Raw genomic sequence first — 19356 nt, forward strand, 5'->3', positions numbered from 1 at the left:
GATGTGTGGATTGGTAGGGAACAATATAAAGGTCTAGGGAGAAAATTATGTCCATAAGGTATGATCGATCGGGAGAGTCTGTGAGAAGGTTCGTGTTGAGAGAACCTGCAATTATTATGTTTTGGAAGAGAGGAATATATGAAAGGAAGGAGGTTTATATATATCTATATGTTTATATATAGATACATAAACATACATCCTGATAGAAACTGAGGAAGTATTTTAGTTCTATCGTAGCCAAAGTAAATATTCTTATTTGATGAAAGCGCGAAGACATCGACCAAGTAATAAATTCCGCCGGTCAAACAAACAGAGGATTCGAACAGAATGGAGCCTGGATGTGCGTGACATGTTAGTGCGAAACTTCAAACAAACAGCATTGACTGACACAGTAAAGAGATATTTATTGCTTGTATATTTCGGCCAGTTGGATTTTGTTTGTGGCAGAAAGAACTGTTGAGTTGCTACCACACCACAACACACGTAATGCAGTTGGTTGTTGGCACAAACAATACTTGCTAAGCTATACGAGCAGCTGACTCGTATTAAGTACAGAGCAGCTGACTCGTATTAAGTTCAGTGCACAGGGCTAGGACTATTTTCAAAATAACGGGAGTTTTATTTAATTCTAATGGGAAATTGTAGATCCTTGATGCTTTAAGAAGGTAACGCGATTGAAATAATCAGGGGTTAACAGCGTAATAAAGGCCGCGTGTTTTACGTAAAAACTTTCTTTTAGTGGAATCGGTTAGTCGAAGAGAATGCTGTAATCATTCTTGGACACTATGAAGTCGCATCGCTGTTTTGTTTGCGGCGGAAAAAGTTTCTGATTACTACGTTCAGGAATTATAATTTTATTTATGATGGATCTATGGTATGAAACGTAGGATACCAACATTAAATTAATAAAGGAATAGCATAGCACTATTAGTGGAAGTGGAATTTCTATACAAGACAACTTTAACATTTTTTTTTAATATAATACGAGTATAAGGCAATCCACAGCGAAGGTTTGCCTATACATATTAACTGACCTCTCGGGAACATTCATAAATTACAAAAAATATCATCATATCTATAATAAAATATATATGATGATTTCACAGCAATAGTTAATATTAAGAAATATATAAAAATAAAATTGAAAAAAATATATATATTTTTAAATTTGGAATGAAAATTTGTCTTTTCCTAGTAAATACTATTACTTTCGTTTTTCCGCTGATATTTTGAAACCTGTTTTTTTTGCCAAGATTAAAACCTGTTTTGTAAGAAGATAGTCCGGCTGGTGGTCAATAAAGGTATCAAAATAGTAGAAGAAAACAAGTTATTGTTAACCAAAGTTTCGCTCCACTTTGCAGGGCTTCTTCAGGGTTGTCAGATTGAAACAAAAATGACAACTAAGTTATCGGTTTATCTTTGTTCCATTCTGAAACTTCTATCGTAGCATCGTTCTCATAACACATCGGTACATTTTGTTTCACTGTAACTGCTTTAACAAATATTTTTACAGGCGCGATCGATAGATCGTATTGAGTCTAGTTAATTAAAACTTATACAAATATTGTAGTTTCACCCCTTTAGGATTTCGGAACTAGAATTCCAAACTGCATCGCTCGATTTTGTAATAACTAGATTTTTGATTTAACTATCCAATTTAATATTCCAAGAAAAGCGACTCACATTTCAAATTGTTGATTAAAATCCTTCTGTACCCGTCCTGCCCCCGAAATACCATGGTTAGACCCTGGTTTATTTTATTTTTAATAAATATTTTTTAATATTTTTAAAATATTTACTAATAAAGAGTGCAGATTAGTTTACTAAGATAGTAGTGTTTGAAAAAAAAGTTAAATCAAGCGAATTAAACAAAAAATTATTAAAACCAGAACTAAAATTTCACGGCGAAATTAACGTTTCGAGCCATCTTGGCTCAAGTTGGAGACACATACTCAGCTTACCTTTAGGGAAAGCACCCACCTGGATTCCTAGAAATATGTTTTCGTTGGAAAGAACATTAGGCAAGGGTTAACTTCTACTTAGAAGTCTCGCAGATGTTTCCTTTCAAAGTAGTTGGATCTTCCTCTCAAACGTTCAAGGATGTTTTCTAAAATTTTATCAATGTACCTAAAATGAATCTTGGGCCGCCCGTCGCTCAGAGGTTAAGACACACAGTCTTACCAATTTGATGTCTATTGTCGGTGCCGGTTCAAATCCGGTCTGGGACGTTGACTTTTTTCATTGACTGGTGGTCCCACAAAATGAAAAACTTTGACTCCCAACCATAGTTAGGCAGTATAGGACTCCAATGGGAGTCTTGATCGAAAAAATGAGAATGAATGGAAGAAATGGATTAAATTTTAAAGGAAAAAATCCTCACTACTTCTTATGGCTTTATTTCATCTCCCAGATGTTTCGGTCCATTATCAAGTCCAATGGTTTCCAACGTTTTTTTGGTCCGAGGAATCCTTTGGGTGATTAGTAAGATAGCGACAGAACTCCTAAATTTTTATTTTAGACAAATACAATGTCAAATGCCGTCTCTTTAGTAAAATATAAGAAAGGCTAGGGTACCTTCACAAAACTTGAGCAAACTTAAAGATCTAAAAATCTGAGATGGTAAGTTTTAAAACTTTTTTGAGTTGATGTAAAATGTCCCATTTCTAAATTATTTTGCAGAACGCTTAGAGGCTCGCGGGACTCAAATTATTCTGCGGAAGCCCGTGGAAGTGATTTGGTCCAATCTTCAAACTATCATGTTAGAAAATGTTAGAGCTTCACCTTCACTTTTAAATTTATATTATACACAATTATATTACCTTTTTTTTTGCAATTACCTAGAATGAAGGGGTTTAGGAATAAAAGGACTATGTAATGTTTTGAATCTTTAGTGTTGATGAAGGGGATAGGTGCCTATCTAGCTAGTGTGAGGTACTCTAACCTCATAATCTAATTAATAACTGAGGTACCTTGATTTAAAAGGGGCTATGTACTCTTCAAAACTTTGTTTTGAAAAAAAAGATAAATTGAACTTTGTTTTCTTAAAATTTACCATTTATAATATAATCTCCTAATACCTTCAATTATTCTATGTAACACACCGTACCTATAAGAGATTTGTCTGGACTTCTAAAAGCGGTCTTAATTTTTTATATTTATTATATGATTACATTGAACAAAACGTATTATCTAATACGTAATATTTTTTTGATTCTTAATTATGTCTATTTGTAAAAAAATCAGAACATTTTCAATCCCTTAGATTAAATAATGGATTACAATATTTCTTGACAACACACATGGAAATTATTAATAAATTCTCACAACACAATGCAGGCTATCAAAAAGATACTTTTCCAAAGGAAGATAAATAAAAAACGACGCGGAAACAAGTGGGCCAATAGAAACGGTGAAGTGTGCATAATGTATGTAAGAGGGCTGGAATGGTTATACGGCCCTACATAAAGCGTCCCTTGGGCACCATCCAGCCATGGACGGGTACTGGACAAGATCTACTGGACACCTGGTGGCCAGGATTCCTTTAAAAGGGCTGCTGTTGATATTCCTAGAGCCCAAGAGGAGAAAAAAATAAATTATTTAATCCTAATTTTTGATTATTATAATGACAACTATATACCAGTCAAGATTGGTGACTATGCCAACCATAGTTAGGGGCAATAAAAAATGGAAGCAGTTTAGGAACTAAAATAATTTTAAAGAATAAGATAGCTAACTATGATTAAAAGTCTTAATTTTTAATTTAATATGAAGAATTGACGACAAAATAGGCTAACTGTGGACTGAAATTACTAATCTGGCCAGATTAGCTTGCGTAAAGGCCATCCTCAAGGACAATTTTAGAACCACATAAAATTTTATGCAAGCTTTTTATCTGCCCAGATCAGTAATTTCAGTCCACAGTTAGCCTATTTTGTCGTCAATTCTTCATATTAAATTAAAAATTAAGACTTTTAATCATAGTTAACATCCACTACTATAATTTATCACAACAATATTTGTAATGACCTGGGCATAATAGCCCGCATTGAGTTTTTTTAAATTGATGTGGTTCTAAAATTGTATTTAAGATGGCCACTGTGGGTGGCCGAATTGGCCGAAACATCGGCCATATTAAGAAATAAAAATGGTTTTGATACTACAATTTATTTCATTTAAAAAAAGTTATCAACTACATTAAAATATACTCAACTAGCTTTAATAGTTCCTGATCTATGGTTTTTTTATAAACCAAAAGTTTTTTTCGAACAACGAGAAATCAACATTTTGTGAACTCGTTTTAGGTAATATAATGGAAACTACTACTTCCACCACTTTCCCATAATTTTTCCCAAATAAAATAAAAAAATATTCATTTTTCGTTATTTGGAAAAACATGTTGCTTTTAGAAAATCTGTATCATGAGAATAATTCCCTCCACTCAACTAGCTTTAATAGTTTCTGATATATAGTTTTTTTATAAACCAAAAGTTTTTTTCGAACAACGAGAAATATACATTTTGGGTATTCGATTTAGGGAATATAATGGAAACTTCTTCAACTCAAAAAATAGTTATTTCGAGATATATTCGTAATCATAGCAATAAGGGTAAGGTCTATTCAGTAAATGGTAAGGATTACACTGAATCCTAGTAAGTATGTCATAAAATCTAAGTAAAAAACATAGTGCGAGGTTTTCTTATTGCTAAGATTACAAGCATATCTCAAAATAATCATTTTTTAGTGATGTAATACTGTCGCTCTAGGACAGCGATACAAAATATATTAAAATAAATATCTGGGAACTTGCAACTTAAATATTTCAATAATGCATTGTCTGAGTATAGACCTTTTCTGACAGAAAATACTCGTATTCTTACTTGAAAGAACTCAAAAATGAATTTTTCCTAACTTCGAAAACAGCTGACGTTTTGTGCTACACCTTTATCATGGTTTGCAGAAAAATGAATTCAGACTCTTAATTAAAGTTTTCATTAAAGTAATAAAAAATTGGGGTGAAATAACTTATTTTTTCTTCTCGTGTACTATACAGAACACCTCAGAACCCGGGTCTGTTTAAAGGGCTCCTCCACTGTTTCCAGTGAATAATGGAGTCAATTTCGAATGGGTAGCCTCAGTCAGTATTACTGTATCCTTTCAAAAACGATATGTAAATTACAGATGAATCCTGTTTTTTCCGGAATGGATCAGTAGGGGGTTGGTTATTTAGACTATAACACATCTCTAAGGTTTTATTCATCTCACTTATAACCGAGAATAAAATGATTTTGTGTTTACTCAATGGTTATTCTGGGTTTGTTTTTATTATGGTTTAACTTCTTAATGTGCCTTAACCATGGAAGGCATAAATCTATCCATAGTTGAAGTTTGTTATTTATTGTGTGTATCTTTTATGAAATAAACATCATTATTCAAAACACAAAGCACTTCATCTGATTCGAACTACGATATCTACGATACCATGAACTACCATGAAACACTCGGCTACCACGGCTTCACTCATGGCGTGTTCTTGCTGTATATTATATTTTTAAAACTGTTTAAACAATTGTGGTTTGGGATTTCAAATTGTTTTAATGCCGTGTATAATTGTAAAGTTTTTTTCGACCACTGAGTGACGACTAAATGTATTAAAATAAATACATGATACTCCTGATCTGTGACCAGTGTCCTTACTCAGTCTCTACTGGCTTTCAATGCCAATGATGTGGCTGGGAAGGAGGCGTTGTGATCTCCTGGTGTCTTGTTTTGCCATTTATATGTGCTGGGAGTTCTCTAGGCTGATACTATGTAAACATATTATACAGTTGAAAATGTGTATTTATTTTATTGCTACATAAATTTAATATAATTTATCTTTGATGTTAATTTATTTTAATATTAGTTTAATTGGCTTATTTATTATTTTATTTTGTAACTTATTCATTTTTTACTCATTTGTTATTTATATATTTTTTATTTCTCTTAATGGTATCCATTTTTGGAAAGTTAATATTTTAAGATTATTATGAGAGCATCTTATGTTGATAATTATTTTTTGAAAATGGTAATTTTTAACACCAATAAATTTTTTGGTTTGAAAATTTTAATTTGTTATAAAACAACTATACTTTTAAGAAGTGGATATTTTAACGTTTGATAGAAAACTCATTTATTTGCAAAAGAGTATTAAAACAATATTAGAGGTATATACTAGTACGTCTAAATTCCTAAACCAATGAAAGAACCGTTTACCGTTATTATTATTCCTTTCAAGCTTTAGCATTTTATAAGATTTATCTTGAAGCACTAAGGCCTAGAGAGTTCAAAAGCATTATTAATCAAGTGCTTTGCAAAGAGGGTTTATAAAAGCTTTTATCTAACTTTAAATGTTTTAGGTCCAAAGCATTTGAAGTGAGGGACATGGACATTGACATTTCCGTCGAATAAATTTAACGTTCTTTTTTAAGACCATGAGTAGTATCGGTAAATTAAAAAAAAGTACATATTACACACAAACACATAATATCTTATTATTTTTGTCTTTAAATTATGGGTGGCACGGTGGTAATGCAGGTTGCTATTTACTCCAAGGACCCGAGTTCGAATCCGGCTGGGCTGAAATTGTTTTATGTCACACTGTAGCCGTGAGTCAACTCTTGTGGGTTTTGCAGCCCTACAGGGACCCACCCAGCCTCATGAAGTGGGTACCGTTAATTGGATAAAAATTTGGCGGCCGAGCAGGGTTCTGACCAAATCACCTCCTTGCACAACTGTTGGTCTAGTAACAGTACTTCCCTATAACGTACTGCACCCTTCATGGGTTGTAGTGGTACTGATTTTAATAATAAATTATTGGGTTATTTATTCCATTATATGTTCAACTTAGATAAATAGCTGCCGATATTTGCAGGTTTATTATTTCCCACTTAAGAGTACATGATTTTGAGTGATTCTCTGTAAAACTATTGGAATGTGCAGGAAAAAGAAACGCGTGAATCACATTGGGTGCGGTTTTAGTAGGAAAGTGTAGAGCGCTGGAAATTATAATACATGTTTAAGGATAACAAGGTAATATTATGTTTTAATTAATTAATTAATTATAAACCTGAATACCCAGGTTAAGCTGATGACGTCCCTCCCCCCTCCTCACAATGATGCTCTTGTTAAATCAGGCCACCAGAAGACAATCAACAAAATTGTATTTAAGAATATACCTGCAAGTATTTTTTTTTAAGTCTATCGAGAAAGTATTGTTTCAAGTTTATGATTAAAATTCTATAAAATCTTTCTAGTTTCCATAAACATAGAAAGGATTTTTTCATAAAATTAATTATCAGATCCTCTGATCACATAATTATATTCATATTCAGCAATTAAACATTAATTAGAAAAATAATTAATCCATAATAAAGTGATACAATGTTATGTTTATCTTTAAAATACAATTTTTAATAAATATAGGGTTTAATATATCAATTGTTATTTTTAATATTGAATACTCCATATATTTAGATATATGGTTGAAAACAAGAAAATTTAAATTTATTTAAAAACAAGATAATAATAAATTAAAAAAAAAATAGTTTGTTAGTAAACAACGATATACGATCGTTATAGGAAAACTTGTGGAGAGAAAAAGTGGGTTTGTAAAAGATAAAAGATAAATATGAAATGCATTTCTACGCAAATAACCAAACGTAAAATATAAATATTTTCGAAATTAGTAAATATACTAAAAATGAATGGTTCTTCCATATTTATATGAATCTCTGTTTCAAAAAAGACCTTTTATACTTAAATTTCTTAGTTACGTATAAGTAAAAAATATATCTTTATCACATAAATTAATTTAGTTTTAATTCAAAATCTATTTTTTTATTATGTATTTATTATATTACAATCAACCATTTTGTTTGATAGTCATTAAAAAAATTATTAAATGCCATTTTAATAATAAATTTGATCTTAGTAAAAATATAGCATTACATTGTGTGATTTATTGTTGTTTAAAAATATGTTTAGTTATAATATTAATTTTCAGTGATCCGAGTTTCGTCTAGTCTGTGATACTAGTGTATTAAATACGTCACATAATCAATCATAAATAAATCAATTCGACATAAAAAATAAACCAGAGAAATGTAATCCAAACAAGGCCATCAAGCCAAACTGTCGAATCGGTTCCACCAAGTTCTGGCTTGGCCGATATGTCATGTATTTCTCGGGTGGCTGAATAGCTCAGAAAAACATTCTGTAAGCGTTGTTACTCAAGTGGATATTTTTTTTCCCTTTTCGATCTCGCTAAACAATCGTCGAAAAGCAAACAGCTGTTAATAATATCTGTAAGTGGTTGCTGAGCTTCTGTTGTTAATAGATAACCTGGTGCGGGGTGCGCATGAGATAACTTTCACATACCTTCCTTGATTTGAAATTAATCCTCACATGTTTCACAGCTAATATTTTTTTATTATTATTGATTATGGAATAATTTTCCCTACTAATTTTTCAAATGAGCCTTTCAATTGACAGATTAACTAACTCAAATTTCAACAATTTTCAAAAAAATAATTTTTATAATATTTTTCTTTGGCAAACGTAAGAGAGAAATATAAAAATTAAATATGATTAATATTCTGCTCTTGAACATTTACTCAATGCTGAATTGTTATAGAATCAATATTGAAAATACTAAGAATAATTGAAGGGATTTAATATTTTTTTCAAAACGACATAATAATAATCCATTGCCGTAGTACCTTTTTTTTAATACTGTATTTTTTTTCACAATAAAAGTAATTATTATTATTATTGACATGGTCAACTTAAAGGCTTATATATAAATTAATTGAAATTAAAATATAAATTATTTAATAATTAGGGTGATAAGAAAACATTATCAGACTGGTAAAACGGGGACCGCCACAACGCTTACACTTGTACTGTCAAACAAACATTTTATTTAGTTGTTTTTCATCATTATCTATTACCTCTACGACGTTCTATGTTAAAGAATATTATTTCTAAATTCTTCGGTTTTTCAACAAGATCTAATACATCTATATTACTCTTGTTATTTCCGGAAATGTGTTTTCTACACATCTCTTGTTGAATATTTTTTGTAAGTGTTCATTGCTTTTCTTAAACTTACTAAATGGCATACCGATTTATAGTATTTTTTTTATTTCTGTTAAAAATAAACAAAGTGAAAAGTTGTTCAGAAAATAGATTCTCTAATCTGGGGAGTATTCAAAGGTTAAATTGCTGGAGGCCATTAAATTGCTTACTTGGTTAAAGATAGCCCAAAAGATAAAAAAAAAAAGAATAAAATAAAAAAGTAAGAATTAAGGATTTTAAAACTATATATTTGGATATAACATTTCATATGGATTTATGTTAGTAAAGGCAAGTTGCTTCCGAAAATTAATTTACAAATTAACATACAAATATAAACAAGTGTGTGTGATAATTTTAAGTGATTCTTTGTGATATAGGTTTATGAACTTCAAATTATTTTTCCTTAATAGTAATAATAACTTGAAGTCAAGTATTTCAAAAGATATTTATAAACTTATACTATAATCTTTCCTAGGACAATTGAAAAAACTGTTCTATAAATAATTGGATTGGCCTTTAACGCAAATCACCCTGTAGTATCCGATTAGTGGAAACTGAATTTCCTGCCCCGGAAAAATCGAATCCAGCTTAATTTTCCCCAAAATATTTCCTCAGTTGATGAATATTCATGGCTCCCTCCTTGCTTTTTAACTTTTTTTTTTTAATAGGAAGGAAAAAAGGTTCAGTTATTTAATTACAAATTTATTCCTTTTTCTGAAAAATGATTTAGGATTCACGATTCACCTGGATTAAAGCAAAGTATGACATTTAATGGATAAAAAAAAATATTGCTGACCATATTAATGCATTATTTCATTTTTGTTATGAATATGAATGCATAATATATAAAGCAATCATGAAATATTAATATTTTAGAACGTGAAAACTGAATTAATGAGTGGTGAAACCTCTCATGCCATGTATTTAGTTGTTCATATCAACCTGATTAAAAAAGGAAAAATACGTAAAATAAAATTTAACTAAATTTAGAGAAATACATTATTATTATATATTACATAACTATTTATAAAATCTAAATGGGCCTCTTCATAAGCTGTTCCAAATGAAACAAAAAAGTAACAATTGAAGCAGTAAGCCTAAATGTGTAAAAACAAAACAAAAAAAAAAAAAAAGGATCGAAATATTTCTTTACATGTTCTAGCATGTTTAGAAAACATTACTAACTACATCATGTTCCAACTCTAGTCAATTAAAAAAAAGAACCTACAAAAGAAAATCTTAGCATAAATCGGCAAATCAAACCAACTTACTTGAACTAACTGCTGAACACAAAGTTTTGCACAGTGGTGCTTCCTTCTGACGTTCTGACGTGAATTATTTGATTCCACCAGGAAGTCTCTCATCCAACTCCTCTTCAGCTTAAGCCGAGTTACGTCAGGAATGCCATGTATTGGTATCTATTGTATAAATTTATTGAAATGTTCATGTAGTGTGTAGTGAAACCGTTTGTAAGTCATATTAATATGGTCGGAATGCGTAGGTCGGTGTGAACGGTCTCGTTTGAAACGTAGAGTGGTAGGTTAGTTGCCATTCTTAAAAACTGCCATTGAAAAGTTTATATTTTTTGAATCTGTCTTTTTAGCTGGTTCATAAATTTGACAGGCCATATGGGTTTTAGTAAGTAATAGTATACTTTAAGTTTCTCTCTGAGGGATAATATAGAACGTCTGTGTAGTATGGAATACGTGCAGGCCCCATGTCACTCTTCTGTCATAGGTAAGTCCTAATAAGTTACAGTTATGTTGTATTCATTTTTACCCCACAACAAAAGCTAAATATTCAATCATAAAATTACCTAAATCTCATGTGCCTTTTTTTTTGTCCAGCAGGGAACATACATCTTTAATGAAATTGAAAAGTAAATGAATAATAATAATAAAATAATATATATGAAAGGAATATGGTCCGGGTGCGGTCAAAAAAATAATAATACCGCACCCGGACCATATTCCTTTCATCTTTACACACGGTCAACCAATAATCTTCCAAAATAATATATACATATCGTAAATAAAGCATAGGGGAACAAATGAGTTAAATCATAGCTTAATAAAAAAACAACTGAACTAAATAATTAAAATTAAATAAAAACATTCTTCATTGACAATAATTTTATAAAGTTATTTTACAACAATAAATATATGTTATTTGATTTTTATTGAAAATAAAATTTATTTGATTACAATTCTTTTTACACAAAAAATTAGATTTTATTTTTGTTCATAACACTTAAAGTGTTTAAAATTAATGATATCACATTAGCGTTTAATATTTTGTATACCAACTATAAATTCGGATTAGTTACAGATATTTTTTGAATTAATTATTCACTACTCTAGACGGTACAAAATTTTCAGTTGAGGTCAGCCAATCCAGAGTTGAGTGACCCTGCAGTTCCAGTTTCGGTTGTAATCAAAGGGCCACACCTCTTCATCATTTACTTCTCCAACGGCCACCATTATCTCAGAAAACTGCTGTAAAGTTTGTTGGAAAAAATTTAAAAAAACGACTCGTCTAAGAATTTCGTTGTTTGCTGACCAGGGAAAAGAGTCCAGTTACTGAATTTTAGCAGTCTAAGCAGATTAGATTAGTAAGAATTATCACAATCATTGTTAAATTAGCTAAAACGTCGAATGGTGCGCGAATTGATAAGAAATTATGTTATTTGTCGATATATCTTCAGGCGGTTTCTTGGTTACGGAGGAGGGTAGGAGAGATGGTGTCACTAATTAGTCAGTATACACCAGTTTCACCAAAAGTTTGAAAACCCGAAATTGGGGGGGTTTAGACCCTAGTTCAATCTGCTAGAATTTAAATTAATGTACAAAAATCAGTGGATAAACATAAACGGATTTTAAATATAAACTTTTGAACACTTAATAACATAAGAAACATAAATAAAAAATTTAAAATATTTGTATTTTACAAACAAAAGAAAGTTATATATTTTTTATTTAAAAATATTTAATAAATCGAAAAACAAATCACAGTCGGCCAAAAGTGTTTACTTTCCTTTGATTTATATTTATAAGAGAGTAATAGTAATAATTATTTTTAGCAAAAAAAAAATTATATCTCACATTATAAGCAGCAATACTTGAATGAATTAGTTTCAAAAGTTCCTTGCAATTAATTTTAAAATTTAGACATAGCAGGTCACTATTTACTTTACAGGTTTCAAGGGATTCAAAATTTAATTGTTGAGATAATCAACTCCGAAATAGCGATTTAATTTCAAGATAACAAATTATACAAACATATAAAAAATATGTGCTAGACATTTTCTAATCTAGAAATTGGATATAATAGTGTGTGGTTTCACCATCTTTTGATGGAAATTCGAATTTGGGGCTAAAAAGAGTAGAAAATATTTTATTATAGTAAATATTTTACTGAATTAATATTGTGAAGTTCCTGACTACATCTTATAATAAAATCAAGAATTTGTTTACTAAAAACAAAAAGAGCTAAAATTTGTTACGTATTACTTATTTGACATAAATCTTATTACGTAACTTAATTGATGATGAAGTTAATGATAACGCAGTGACAGTGAGTGGGTGGATATCATAAGCTTGCCTGAGATAGATAGGTCAACATGGCAGTCGTGTTTCGGCGACAATACCTTGGCCGTGTTCGCCTCAACCAGACACCCACACTGTGCGATGGTCGCTTAGATAAACTCGGTAGCATGTTATGTCCCCTATACGAGACATAATAGGATGAAAAGCCATTTTTGTTTCAGCCTGTCCTTTAAGGGGGTTAGTATTAATTCCCTTGTATTAATTTCAATCATAGTATAGTAAAATATTTACTTGAATCGCATGTTGGAAAGCCTCTGTTGGCAGAAGTAACGTAAAAGAATTATTTTGTAATATCCTTTTCTCCTAGGTTAGAACATTAAATTGTTTTATTAATTGACGTATTCTATTTAATTTCAGTGAATATATATTTATTCATTTCTTGGCTTTGAATTGCTTCCGCATTCTCCATATTCTCCAGATCTAGCTCCCAGTGACTTTTTCCTGTTCTCAGACCTCAAGAGAATGCTCACTGGAAAGAAATTTAGCTCCAATGAAGAGGTAATCACTGAAACTGAGGCCTATTTTGAGGCTAAAGACAAAACATACTATAAAAATTGTATCGAAAAATTGTATGACCGCTATAATCGTTGTATCGCCCTCGAGGGCAACTATATTCAATAATATAATCAAATTTTATCCAAAAAAATTTTTACTATGTTAGCCTACGAACTTTTCAGCCCAACTATTATCTCTGTTTGACTAAAATTCCACTGTGCTTAACTAATGCTCTCTTATGTTGTAGAGTTTGATATTGAGAAGTGCTGATGAGTACTTTATTACAGTATATCTCTATAAATAAGTTGCTAGCTATTTATTATTATCAATATTAAAAACAAAAAAGTTAAAATAGCTTAATACATTCTTTTTAAGTTTGAACCCAAATCAGGGAATTTTTAAGGAATGAATATAGAATGAAGAATATAACAAAATAAAGAAAATAAGTTTTTTTCATAAAATGTTGATTTTTTGTTTAGTAGTATTTTAAAGAACGAGCTGCCAAAATATAAACAAGTATCAAGTTGGCCCTGGTCCATAACTAGATCAGACGATGCAGGTCCGAGCCGGCAACGGAAGCACTCCAGTTTACGGTGTAAATAGTATACTACCTGCGATTGACCCAGATTCCATGTAAACATAGCATCTGCTTTTGGAATATATATCTGTCTTGAAAGGGACTGTGTTTATTAAAAGGTAAAAATGTTGTTTAAAAAAAACAAAACAAAAATAAACGTATCGGCTTGAAAAATTCAGAAATAATTGATACGTTGGTTTTTCAAGCTTTTTCTAAAGCTTGCATATGCCAACAAACATGGTCAAATTTATGTTAAAATAAATTCAAAACTTTACACAAAGACGGAAAATCTTTTCTCTAGTGATTTGGTTGGTACATTATGTTTTGTATATGACCGATTCAAATAGCAATATTATGATAGTTAATGTTTCTTAAGTACGTAGATTTTTAGATTTATTTATTGATAGATATTACAATCTGCCACACAGTTGTGGGCAATAGGTAATAGAGATGAATGATCTCATACATACTAAAATAGAAAAAAAAAATAAATAAAATAAAAAAGTAATAATAAAAAAAACACTCTTAAAATATATACAAACAAAAGAATAGACAAGATGAACATAATCAAACTATCTGTATGAAAAATAAATAAATAAAATAACATAATGATAAAATAATATATACAATATTTACACAATCGACCTGAGGATCCCTGAGCCCACTCTATCCCCCACGTGTGAGGTGTAGAGCAGAGTTCAAGAGATCCCAGCGCATCTCTCTCACCGCATCACTGGTAGTCTAAAGTATGTAAGACTGTTACATAAAATTCTTCATGTTTCGAGTTTTTAGAAAATTCAGTTACTCCTTTACACATCTGTTGTTCGAACAATCGTATTTGTTAATTTATAAATCACAAAAAGTTATTCAGAGTAACTTTCGTGATTCATAAATGAAAAGAAATCAAGAATAAATTAATAAATACGATTGTTTCAAGAAATTAACATTTATACCTAATGTTGACAGAAAGTAATAGTCATAGAAGTAATTCATGATTTTAATAATAAAGAAAAATACCTCTTGTAAATGTTTAATTTATTTTTAAAAAATATTTGTTACTTTACGAATATTAAAAAAATAATGATGGAAATATTGCTGGTTGACCGTGTGTATCCCTAAATGGAATATGTTGTACAAATAATAGTAATATATGTTGTACTAAAAATAGTACATGAAATTACTATTTGAGTTTAATTTGACCTCACACGGACCATATTCCATTTATTAAAAAAATAATGTGTTTGGCTAGGGTGTGGTTTATTAAAATTCGATTTTAGCCCGCACTGCACTCTGAAATTTCCCCTGAAAATAATCCCTGATTTAACCATAAATCCATAATTTAAATTGGAATTAGGATCTGAAGTGAATAATTTTATTTACTCTTTGCATGAATCGCTTGTTTTATTTTCTCTTATTTCACATTAATTCTTCTTTTATTTTTAAGTATATATTTTTATTAGCTTTAATTTTTTTTTTTTACTGGTATGACATCGATAATATTGTAAAATATTATCGGAAGCTAATAATGTTTTAATACGATTTCTTTCTTTTCGGTTCATTTTTCTTTTCTTTTTAATTTAAAGTACGATTTTTTTTTCATTTTTTCTTGTTTATTGATATTATACTTATTCGCTCATTAGACATTGTTTAATATCATTAAAAGTGAATATATTTTTTTTCACATATAAATTGATTATTTTATTTGCTTTGTACTTCTTTTATTTTAAATTAAAAATAAGAATTTATTTTATTTTGTTTGCAGATTTTATATTCATTTATATTGTATACAATGTATGAATTATGTTACTTTTATTTTCAAATTCTGGTTAGATTGTCTTTTATAGTTTATTCACGGAAGCTATTCGGTAAGAGATTCAGTCTCAGAATAAAATTAATTTTCTATTCTATTGTAATATATAATTGATCTAATAGGTAGCGTAAGGTATGAATATAGTCTTTGTGGATACAGTATTTATTTATCGGTCGACTTTTATAATATTTAAAAGGAATATGTATTGTAGCTCCCATAGGATTCCCTAAAATTTGTCCCTATTGGGATCATATTTCTTAGACTGAATTTTTTACTAAACACTTTGTACTCAATAAGGCGAAAAACTCCTTGGTATATATTTTTCGTTTAGAAGTTTCACTGAAGAACATGAAGTTCTATATAAAATATCAGATAATAATTTCCTTTATTGTAAACTTTGATAAAAGGTCTAATATAAATAAATATTACAATCTTTTCACTATTTTTAATATAAAAAGAATTTTTAAATTTCGATTATAAATATTTTATGACATGTGAAAAATACATTTCTTTGAAGTTGGAAATCTTTTAGGTCTCATTAAAATGAAAATAGCTGATTCGAAGGAATACATTTTGAAAGGGCTTTAGTATTCATTAAAATTGAGCAGCAATTCAGAAAAGGAAAACGTCTTTTGTAGGGTTTTGAGAAAGCTATATATAACCATATATGATAAAACATTCTTATTAGAAAATATTTTATAAATAGGAAATTCTTTCAAAAAAGTCAAACTTGTTGTTCAAGTTATGTTTTACTAATGAACAATGCGTTATGATTATCTAAGTGGTTTAAGTGAGAATTGGATATTCAAAACTTTAGGGGAAGTTCTATACGTTCTAACGTTTTTAGTGAAAAATAACAGCTTTACTTTCAAAAATAGTGACTAAGAAGCATATTCAGATATATAACGACATTTAAAGTTAATACACTTAGTAACTAATTAAATAATATTTTTTTAAAATGTGAGTAATTTAATAAAACCTAATCAAAGCATTATCACGGATTTTTATAAAAATAAAAATATACAAAATGATAAAACAAACAAAGATAGCTTACAGAATGTAATGGAAAAAGAAATACTTAAGATTAATAATTAACATTATTTTAAATTAAACTATATTCCAGGTTTAACAGATAAAATTAAAATGAAATTTATAGAATATGAACATCATAAATTGAAGTTGGGGTTATATAATAATAATAAATTAGGAAGTTTTCTTGATAATATGAAAGAAAAAATTGACTATAAAGATAAACTAAATGTTGTTTATAAAATTAATTGCCAGAATTGTAAAGGTTTGTACATTGGGGAAACATCTAAAAAATTAAAAACAAGAATTGATCAACATAAGATTAATTGTAAAAATATAAAAAACATCAATACTACAGCACTGGCACAACATAGTATTAAATAGAAACATAAATTTGATTTCAATAATCCAGAAATATTAGATATAGTTAAGCATAGTAAGAATGGTGGTAATTATTCCCCTTGATTTAAAAATGTGTAATAGTTTATTATTATAAAAAGCTTCAATTATTGACAATAATATGTTTCATATTAGCATGAAATAACAAATAAGGAGTTAATTATATATTATATAAAAAAGTTAATCAGGTAAATAGGTTATGAATAGTTTAATGAATAATGTGATATGAGGTTAATGTTAAATTTGTGAATTTGTTTTCTAGCAACCTGAAGATGGGGGATAACCCCGAATCGTTGTTATCTGTGTAATAAACTAATATATTTAAATAAGGAATGTGTTCATTCACCAATTTCACAATAATATTTTTTTCTATGAAAATTAATTTTGATGAGAACGAATGACACCACTTTTTGCTCTCAACGGTTCATATTTCGTCGAAGTTATGTAAAAACGGCAAATTCAACAGTTTTCCGGAGAGTACATTTGTCCTAGTTATGTTTCACATGAGATTCAACTAATTAGTATTAATAATTATTCCTGTAAAAAGTATGAAAATCGGAAAATACTTTTTTTTTACCGAACACATTGTGTTCCTATTGTATACGAATAATATCGGTGGTACAATTCAAATAATATACCACTGTGTAATTGATACTAATTCGGCTATAATAATTGGCAGAGTTTATTTGCAAATGGAACTGTTTCTACACATTAGGTCTGCCTGTTATGTTGTATTTTTTACGAAAATAATTGACTTCTGCTTTGTATGGAAGGTCAAAAAAAGAGTGTTAGTGAATAGGAGTATATTTTTTATATCTGTTTCAGTTTTAGAGATTTCGAGGAAGTCTGATAAATACCCACTACATTTGGCCCCTCCAGAGGCTTTGGAACTAATTAGGTGGAATTAAGTATGCAGGGTTGCTATCTAGTTAAAAAAACACAAGTGTGGGTGAATTTCAGTAAACATAAATACATAAGCATAAAACTGTCTAGTCCAATTGTTTTTCCCTGATTTATGGTTTTGTAGAACATCCAAGTTGAGTTCGAGTTGGAAAATAGCCTTTTGTATCTTAACTTATGTCACCCCCATCATTTTTTGGCAATGATTTAAAGAAGTGTTAATGAAACAATCCAATCCATTTCACATTTTTCCAATGAAGAAAATTTTGTTAAAGGAAAGTTCAACCTCAATAATAGACTTCTGCCGCACAGGGTTTATTTTTTTTTTTTAGTTCTTAGTTTTGGGTGACATGTTGGATGATTATCAGTTGACCCTATGTGATTAATGAAGGAAGAACATCCGAGTATTTGCCAAATAAAGAGCTTAGAAGAGAACAAAACTATTTATTATAAACCAACTTTTTGGCCCATTTTGAATGAATTCATCAGAGCTAAAAAAAAGATTCAAAAAACTAAAAATATTATTTACTGGAGTAGGACTATAAGACATGAAATATATTATTGACTTATATAAAATTAAGTAGTGTTAATTGAACGAAAATTGATGTGAGATACATAGAACTATTATTTATTACTTGTAGTTTATTTATTATTCTGTCTCGGAAAATGGAGCGAAACGGTATATTTAATAAATAATTTTTATACTATTTTGAGCTCCTTTATTGACTCCATCCTAGGCCATTTTCCTTCCTTTAATTTAAAATAACATTTCTGAATTTGGTATAACTTGATTTTTTACCATATTTGAAAGTGACATTATTCTTCGTATTATAATTATAATGAGAATATGATTTAGGGATGTCTTGTGGTGTGATGACTCCATATGTCTGTTTCAACTTATGACAATTAATTATACTCTAACTTGAGTATAGTACATATTACTATATATTATTAATCCTGAATCCACTAATTCTAACTTCTCTCTAAAGTCTGTTAAGGCTTTGTAATGGCCTAGAAAGTAAACGGTTAAACCACCGGAAACGTTATCGTTCAAAAGTGAAAACTTCACAGGCCACAGCAGCTGGTACAAACCGCGAAGCTGCGAGTGAAATCGTTAAAGAAAATGGTCTGGATTTCGAAAGGGTTTATGCTATGGAATTCTGTTATTAGGAAATCGTTTATGGGGAGCTTTGGTAGAATGGTATGTAAATATCGATAATTTTCAAAGTATTGAAATAGTAGTTCAAACTGTCAACAATATTATTTCTATATATTAGATGTCTATATTTTATTGGGTAGACGTGGGGGTAGAAGTGGGATATCGAAAGTAAAATCTTTAATAATATTTTCTTTGAGGAGCAGGGTACCTTAGTGAATAAGGCGTAGTGTCACTAACTAACTACCAAAACTGGGTTCGAATCCGCTTG

General features: G+C 29.6%; 1 protein-coding gene across 1 annotated transcript in view; it reads left to right on the top strand.

The window, feature by feature from the left end:
* LOC136795896 (uncharacterized) overlaps positions 1-17312 on the top strand; it is a 27565-nt gene extending 10253 nt beyond the window's left edge. Inside the window, exon 2 of the mRNA XM_067047969.1 lies at positions 17292-17312. Coding sequence (XP_066904070.1) covers positions 17292-17312 — 21 coding nt within the window. The remainder of the gene's footprint in view (positions 1-17291) is intronic.
* Positions 17313-19356: the final 2044 nt, after the last annotated feature.

This window comes from Halyomorpha halys, unplaced genomic scaffold (assembly GCF_000696795.3).
Source record: "Halyomorpha halys isolate HHAL.00 unplaced genomic scaffold, Hhal_1.1 Scaffold886.1, whole genome shotgun sequence".
Taxonomy (NCBI): domain Eukaryota; kingdom Metazoa; phylum Arthropoda; class Insecta; order Hemiptera; family Pentatomidae; genus Halyomorpha; species Halyomorpha halys.